Raw genomic sequence first — 8,591 nt, forward strand, 5'->3', positions numbered from 1 at the left:
CTTACATTTTCATTAGTACTTTTTTAAATTACACTAACAGTTTTTTATGGCCCTAATTGTAGGCTGCCAGCACATATCGGGTTCAATTACAGAGAGTGAGCTTATCATGTAAGAAGTATACAAATGTAGTGCGACTATTTACGTTGCTAAGGGTCTATGTCATTATTATGTAGGGTTGAACTTAATATCGTTACATAACAGGTGTTTCTTTTTTATGCCACGCGTACAGATGGACAGAAACGCATGATGTCACATTGTACCTTAGCTTTCAGGCATTAAGATAAACATATTCCAGCATGTAGCTGTGTTTGAGCGAAATATGAATATAAAATACAGTAGTCGTTCTTTGGAAATTAGATAGATTAGAAAGGTTGAACATTTTGTGGCAAATCTTCACCTACATTAGTCTAATATACTCTGTCTTGCTGAAGATTGTAACAAATGGCTAGATTTTGGTATATATACTATATATATATACTATATATATATATATATATATATATATATACATATATACATACACATATACACCCATACATACATCATACACATACATATAGGTCTAAAGTAAGGGGCTACGGCGATCAGATGTACGATCCTGTACAAATGAACATTGTCGAATTTAAATAATATATTTTACTTACAAATATGTTGCACTCATTCTGAAGATTGACGAGATGATTACACCATCCCACGTCGAATTGTAATCAAAATGTAGGTGTAATAATCAAATAATACAATCATATATATCATGGAGAATGACAAATACAATGATATATGATGCGATCTCGGGAAAACCCAGTGAAGGGGAAAAAAATGAGCAAAATAGTCCTAAGAGAATATGATAAATGTCGAGATCTTGATAGAATTATACCTTTGATTATCCAACTAAATTTTTAAAAAACATTTTGTGAACAGGACAGGTATAAAATTCATTTAATTAGGATAATGCAAAGGAACATTCTTTATAAAAACAACAATGGGCGCATAACGTCTGTCACTTATTGTTTGATGAAAATATTGCGCATACACGGAAGTTAATCATATCAATGCGCATTCAAAGTGATTTTGTGAAGTAAAAATTGTTGTGGAATATTGCCCTAGTAGACAGTACTGACAGTAGTAATCTGATTTCATAAAGAACATATAATATTGCGATGTTCATTACGGTAGCATACGTAATAAGTGGAATCGAATTTGTTATCAAAATGAGAGCATTATTTGATAACTATAAATAAAGATGTATAATTTTTAAACCACGCTGTGTACGTAAAATGACCCCAATTATAAAATACGGTCATAAAGCAGACATCCGAATATGTAATAAATTATGTAGAATTGTAGACAGGCCTATATTGAAATATATATGAATTTTCAGCGCTTTAAATTCATTAAATGAAGTGGCGGATATTGCATATTTTTATATTCTCTGGGGCCCAGTAGCTCACGCAATCTGGTGGCTTAGATGACCATTAACAGGAAATCTTACAAAAGTAATGCAGTACAAATTAAAGAAAAAAAAATACATTTCCAATGGAATTCAGGGTAACTAAAATATCCCCATGGAAACCAACTAATTTGTACTTACATATTTATACATAAGTGTGTAAGCCTATAATATTATCTAACCATTGTGTTGCAGATACCGTACATGTAAATTGTTGATGTTTATTTACCGACTCAATTGAAATTTTAAATAATAAAAAAAATTCACAAACAATTTAAGAGTAAAATGTAGGCCTTATGCTTGACCCACTGACATCTGAAATGGCCACTCAGTTTGGTACCCTGGGATCATTGGGATCAAATTAAATACTGCCAGTATGTACCCATGTAGGCCTATATTATTAAAGTAAAAATATAAATCTGAAAAAAAAAAGATGAACTTAAAAAATCAACTTACTGAAAACAAAGACCATCTCTAAGGTGCAGAGAATATTTGCGATGCATTATGAAAAATCTGGGTTACGTTACAAAAAGTCCGGGTTACGAAATATCGACACCCCTTACTGTTCATGATAATGTTTGAGTAGAGTTTGCATCTAGTTTGTTTAGACGTACATGTGGTATGAACTTCATATGTGAGCGTATACTATTTAACTGTGTTGACTGTTTAAACGCATCGTTTCTTAAGGCAATAGACAGTTATGGGCTTTCAAATTTGTAGGTAATCTCGATTCCTTTTTAACGCTTGCAGTAGTCAAATTTTTAGATGATCATCTTCTATTTTTGAAAAAAAAATTGATATAGGCCTATATAAAATATAACACTTTTAGGGATTCAAAATCAAACAGGGATGTTTGATGACTATATTTCTACTTAACATTATATGCCTATGATATACAATTAAAATGACAGTCAAGGTGGGTAGATCTTAAAATAACCATCATTATGGTTTATATTATATTCAATGTAGGCCTACCAACACTACTCATTCGTTTAGCAATCAACGCAATGTTTCTACCGCCCTCTAGAATAATATTGTTACCGAAACTTTTTTTGTACTCACACACAAGTATCGATATTGCTGTGCAGCCGATAGTTGTGATAAGATTTTCGAACTTTATGACTTAAATTCACACCACCAATGCCACGTTACTTAGCTCTTGACTACCTGTCTGAGGTAATGCTAGGCCTACTATAAATGGCGAGAATAGGAACCATGGAAGACTAGCCAAGGCCTGGAGTACCTAAACAGAACCTAGGCCTAGTCTAGGCTAGGCATAGCCTAGACTAGGCCTAGGTCTAATCATAGACCTTAGGCTAGGCCTAGGCCTGCAGCCCCTAACCTTACACTATGTATAGGCCCAGACAGACTGCCTAAACAATTGGCCTATTCTAGTAGACTATAGTAATAATAGTAATAGTGTAGTTTTATATAGCGCACAAATTCATCTAATGTAAGATGCTCAGGGCGCTTGAAATGTGGACTACCTAGGAACTCGATCAATGACTTTCTTCGCCCCTAAGGGTCCCTTCGTGTCTGTGCTACCCGGTAACCCGGTACCAGCAACTCTCGTCGTCCACCACAAGGGCTGTCTGTTCCAGTACACCGGGTTATCCCCCTACTCGTCTCGAAGGATGTACAGGGTTCTTTATAGTGCACACGAGCCATTGTATACACTGGGCCTACGGTTTATAGTCCTTATCCGAGAAGACTTGTTCTACCACCAGAACCATAGGCGAGCGTGCCGTTCGAACCAGCGCCGATATTATGGCTATAGCTTGCGGCGCCCCTGCTAACCGCTCGGCCATTCGACTCACCTGAACTATATATAGGGCCTAGCCTAGTAATTTTCCTATGTAACGACTAATATAGGCTAGGGGCCTAGCAATATTCAATATTTTGATGAGACCGATCACATTCTGATGATAAGATTTAAATAAGAAGCTTTTAGGCCCTATTATGTGATTTCACATTTTTATAGGTTCATAATTTAAGGCGATCTCTCGTGAGCCGGTGTTTGATGACATTTCCTGCAAAGCTGCAATGTAATGAGACATACCCACATAATGGAACACTGGAAGATTACACATACAGAACACCTTGGCAAAGAGGTATCATGTTACTATTCAAAAATGATCAATCACAATAAATCAGAATCAAATAGTAAGAAACACAAACAAACTACTAAGATTTAGTTTATACCTTGTTTAGCGAACCTGTTGCCCGTCAATAATGATTATTTCGAAATAAAAAAAAGTATTTTTGGCCAAACCCACCGCCATGAAAAAATTGAAGTATTAGAAATAAATAAAAGTTTTACTTTATTTAGATTATGCCCAGCCCTGCCTTAGAATCTCCAAAAACAGGATTTGTATATTTCTTCCTAATTCCTCCTTCCTAAAAAATTTAAAGTAAGCATTTAAACATCCCATTAATATACTGTACACTCAACTAATAAAATCTGACTATCTTAAAAAAAAAAGTTTGTGAAACAAGGTATAAAAATATTCTCGCCTAATAATAATACTAAAAATTAGACAGCATTAACATGCTAATATTGGTTCAGTCACAATCAAATCAACACTGGTTTTCTTGTTGGTTATGTATTTTAATCATGAATTTATTTTATTTATTGCCTTACTGTAGCTACTGTGAAGGACCATGATCAGATTGAGTTGCCTTTAGCCGACCAGATTATGTTGTTAGACATCAGTAAGGCAAACATTCTTGAACCTATGACAGGGATGTTAAGGTCTGTAGAAATAGTAAAATAATACTCTCTCAATTTTAAGGGCATCTGTTGGAAAATTAGTGACCCAAACGGGCGGATCCAGAAATGTCCAAAAGGGGGGGGCCGGAAGGGGGGGGGCCGAAACCGAAAGTTGGGCCGATTGAGACAACAGTGTTGTAGGGGGTCCGGGGTATGCCCCCGCGATTTTTTTGTGTTCTAGACGCCCGAACATAACATTTGAGGCATTCTGGGCTATAATTTTTTTCTTTTTCTCTCTTTTTTTTCATTTTTTTCCCTTTTTCTTAACTCACAAAAGGGGGGGCCAGGGCCGGGCCGGCCCCCCCTAAATCCGCCCCTGCCAAAGGAGCATGTGCATGAAGGCCTGCATTAATAGTTTATATTACACAGGGGTGGTGCTAGTGGGGAGAAAAAAAATTATATGTATTTTCTACATATTAGTAGACTAATTAGACTACCTATCTATAAAATTAACTAAATAAGCCTTTGAAACCCTTAAATCACACATGGGCAAAGTGTAACCGACAGTAATTTTTTTTGCGGCCCGTGAAGAAATTAAAAACCCTATAATGTACAGTCTGCCAAACATCTTTGGCTAGAAAACACCTTGTTTTTTACGGCCCAACACCAACCATATCTAAAAAGTAGTATTTAAACAGAGAATAAAGTGGTGTGAAAGCAGTGCATGAAGGTTTTGGAAGCACACTGGAAATATCAAAGTTTTGGTGCGGTCCTTGGTTTTAAGTCAAAAAATCACTTTGGCCCTCCAACCGATTTTTATACCCATCCCTGCCCTAAATTGTCACATTTTTCGGCCCTGGACCACTTTTAAAACATTTTGAGTGACGCCCAACCACTCAATTTTTTCTCGACAGGGACATTGGCCCCCTTCGTTGAGCAACTCCTGGCGCCACCTGATTACACAATGTACAAAGTCATAATTATAAAAGAGGAACTTGTAGAGGACTTCTACAAGTCACATTATAACATAATTGTCACACCTCATTTAATAAACATAATAAACAATGCTTGTCATGTGACCAATCACATGACAACAAGTGTAATTTTGAAATGAGTTCTTTATTTTTTTCGAATCATTAAAATATATACATTATTTCTGTTATGTTTATATTTATATTTCTGATATACTAACTTAATACCAATATACTCTTAAAAATATAATTGGCTAATAATATTAGCCCCCAAAAGATTATGTAAGAAAATTTGTCTCAGTCACACAAAATGCATACATACATGATACTAAGTTTCTGATTTTGTTTTATAGGAATAATGGCGGTGCGAATAATTGTGAAACCTACCTACATGATGTAATTCCTAGTTCAAATCCAGATTCACCTCCAGTGTGTTGTGAAGATTTGTTGCACATTCGACAAAGACTCCATGCAGCATCAGAGGAAACACTTAATATTGGAAATAGTGGAGGTAGAAAACAATAAATTGTTGATCATTCATTTGCTTTATGCATTTTCACCCCCAACTCCATCCAATACACACTTTATGATACAGTATTGAAATATTTGAAAACAAATTTCTAAAGCATTGTTGTTTTTAATACAAATTTGTATAAAAAAAAAAATAAATGAAACAATACCATTTACTATTACTAATAACAATAATTAACTAAAAATTTGTTTTATCCAGATAAGCACATGTATATAGAGGCTCCATTGGCTCCAACAATTAGGAATTCAATACCAAGAATTGAGAGTCTTGCAACATGCTTGGCAGCCATTGTTGTCCAAGATCCATTCATCCAACAAGATGGCAAGGAAATAACAGAGGAACATATTTTCAGGCAAGTTTTGTAACCAGGGAAGTAATTAAACTATTTAATTTTTTTTTATTGTAGAAGGTAACATGACTTTGTGTTATGTACATAGCAGGATTTTTAAAGTTGTTGGACATGAATGCTTCCATAATTCCCTGGCTCTGGCAGCTCATAAATAAGTCTGTTCTTAAAGAGTTATTTCAGCCTTTTTTTACAATTTATTTTTTTTATTGTAAAAGGCAACATGACTTTGTGTTATGTACATAGCAGGATTTTTAAAGTTGTTGGACATGAATGCTTCCATAATTCCCTGGCTCTGGCAGCTCATTAATAAATCGGTTCTTAAAGAACTATTCAAGCCACCTTCTTCTCTTTAGTTCTTCCCTCATCTTTCATTCATAATGGGATACCTGTATTTAATAAAGCTCTGTCCACACTGTCAAATTTATGTGACAAACTGCGGTGGCTCAAGAAATTTGCTGACAAGGGGTCCAACATCCCCGACGGAGGAGCGTGAGGGGGCAGGTCCTAGAATAAAAAAAATCACAGAGTTTTTTTGGCTAGTATGGTCCAAATTGTGCTTTTAGACCACAGTATTTGGGATTGGCAATCATAATAATGTTATTTAGAAAATTAAAATTTTTTTAAACTTTTGATCCGACGACATTGTGCTAGCGTCCTTCAACCGCCTGTTCGACGGGGAATATTCCCCCTGGCCCCTGGTGAAAAATCACTTTGAGTTGCTCATATTTGACTGTGGTTTATGACATCATTTTAATAAAGAATGATGATCTTGTATTTCGTTGTGCATGGTGATACTTATGGCCAGCTAACTTGAGATATAATGGCCCAAGGGTAAAAACATGTGGACGTTTAAATTCGTCGGAAATGCATTTGTTTGTTACTCATGCTTTTGTGTGGAACTGTGCTGATTTCCAAGATACTCCCATGACTTGCAGGGGACTTCAGACCTGTGCTAGGTATACAGAACAGAAACTACACACACATGTAGATTTAACTGAGAAATAAATTCTAACAAACTTATACATCTGATATGTATTTGATGATATTTAATTCACACAAACATGTTCTATTGAAATTGTAATTAGAAATGAAAGACTGTATAATATCAACAAACACATGGATGGTCTTTGGCAAGACAATTTATGCTATGAACAATTTGAATCGCACCCACAAAGTATTGAAGTAAGTGTGACATCAACTTGTTTTTCTGGGCAGTATAAGTTAATTTTTATTTTCTGGTTTTGTCATGAGAAAAACAGAAATAAAATATTTAAAGGTGAATTCAATTTATGTCACTACAAAATGAGTTTTAATAGTTTATATACTACAGTATTATTAGTTTTATTGTATAACTTTATTTAAATTTTGATGTGCTGTGCCGATAATAGTTGTATAAATAATTATGTTGAGTTTTGTAATTTTTAGCAACAATTCCTTGAGGAGACCCAGGTTATGAATGATCTCCAGGAAACACCAGATGATGTCAAAGAGAATCTGACAACAGAAGATCTATCAGGCGTGACAGATTTGGATGATGGTGAGAACAGTCATCAAATATTTATGTATGATATTATTGCACATGGTCTGAGAAAAAGCTTAATTAGGATTCTGTGGCAGTTTTGCACCGATCAGTCAATCATACAATTATAAAGAGTTTCTATAATATTAACACATACCATGAAGAATAGTAATGCTTTGTTAAGGAACTAAAAGAGATAAACTCCTTAACTACTCTATATCCTGCAGTGTTACATGTCAATTAGTCAAACCAATAAATCAGTCAGTCAGTCAATAATCAATTAATCATAAGTATGTCTGTAACATCAACATGTATCATAAGTGGTAGAAATAAAGTGAAGGAACTATAAAATAAAATAAGAGATGAAATCTCCTAAAATATGTTGTTTATCAAAGTATTTTATAGAGTATCCAGTAATTTTACAGCTTGCATATAGTGCTTTGTGAAAGAATTAAAATAAAATACTAAAGAGGGGCAAGTATTTGAAACCATGACGATCTGAACCATTTGTACTGACCCCTTTCGGTGTTTACATTGGCCTGGTGGAGACGCTGGTGGCACACTCCACTGTTAGGCAAAAGATTCACAAAGTATAGAAAAAATACACAGGAAATCAGGACACTGATTAAATTCAATAAATGGCATTAGTTTTTATATAGTAAGAATCGAAAAAAAAAAATCCATATATATTCAATTATTAAAATCAATTTTGTCTTATCTCTTCGGGTATTGCCAGTGCGAGCGTGATAGGCCAAGAAAGTTAAAACTTCATTACGAAACGTCAAAGTTAGCGTAGTATCATCGTGTGGTGTACAGAAAATTGAATAAACCTATTCGAGGCCCTTCATACTAGTGTCACAAAAAGTTAGGCTGGCGGTGTCACCAGACTTAAAGGGGGGGTGCGGGGATGAAACGATTGATTTTTAATTTAAAATAGAGGGATGGGCGACCACAATGACGGTGACGGCACTCGATTTTGGAGCGCGGTATTCGAAAACGAGGCTCGTGAACTGGGTCCCAAAAAAAAACTGGTGCTACAGGATTTTGAGCTAGTGTTATAAGA

The 8,591-nt window shown here is 35.1% G+C and overlaps 2 protein-coding genes across 2 annotated transcripts in view; one reads left to right on the forward strand and one right to left on the reverse strand.

The window, feature by feature from the left end:
• The window catches only part of LOC117117360 (E3 ubiquitin-protein ligase TRIM33-like), a 5,818-nt gene extending 5,080 nt beyond the window's left edge, over nt 1–738 (reverse strand). Inside the window, exon 1 of the mRNA XM_033261641.1 lies at nt 645–738. The gene's annotated coding sequence lies outside the window, so the exon portion shown is untranslated. The remainder of the gene's footprint in view (nt 1–644) is intronic.
• LOC117117343 overlaps nt 1–8,591 on the forward strand; it is a 23,628-nt gene that overhangs the window by 1,717 nt on the left and 13,320 nt on the right. Inside the window, exons 2-7 of the mRNA XM_033261617.1 lie at nt 3,429–3,558; nt 4,094–4,199; nt 5,482–5,639; nt 5,859–6,012; nt 7,095–7,191; nt 7,435–7,546. Of these exons, the coding sequence (XP_033117508.1) occupies nt 3,429–3,558; nt 4,094–4,199; nt 5,482–5,639; nt 5,859–6,012; nt 7,095–7,191; nt 7,435–7,546 (757 nt within the window). The remainder of the gene's footprint in view (nt 1–3,428; nt 3,559–4,093; nt 4,200–5,481; nt 5,640–5,858; nt 6,013–7,094; nt 7,192–7,434; nt 7,547–8,591) is intronic.

The sequence above is a fragment of the Anneissia japonica genome, unplaced genomic scaffold (genome assembly GCF_011630105.1).
Source record: "Anneissia japonica isolate Jap-2015-1 unplaced genomic scaffold, ASM1163010v1 scaffold287725_len345208_cov150, whole genome shotgun sequence".
Classification (NCBI taxonomy): domain Eukaryota; kingdom Metazoa; phylum Echinodermata; class Crinoidea; order Comatulida; family Comatulidae; genus Anneissia; species Anneissia japonica.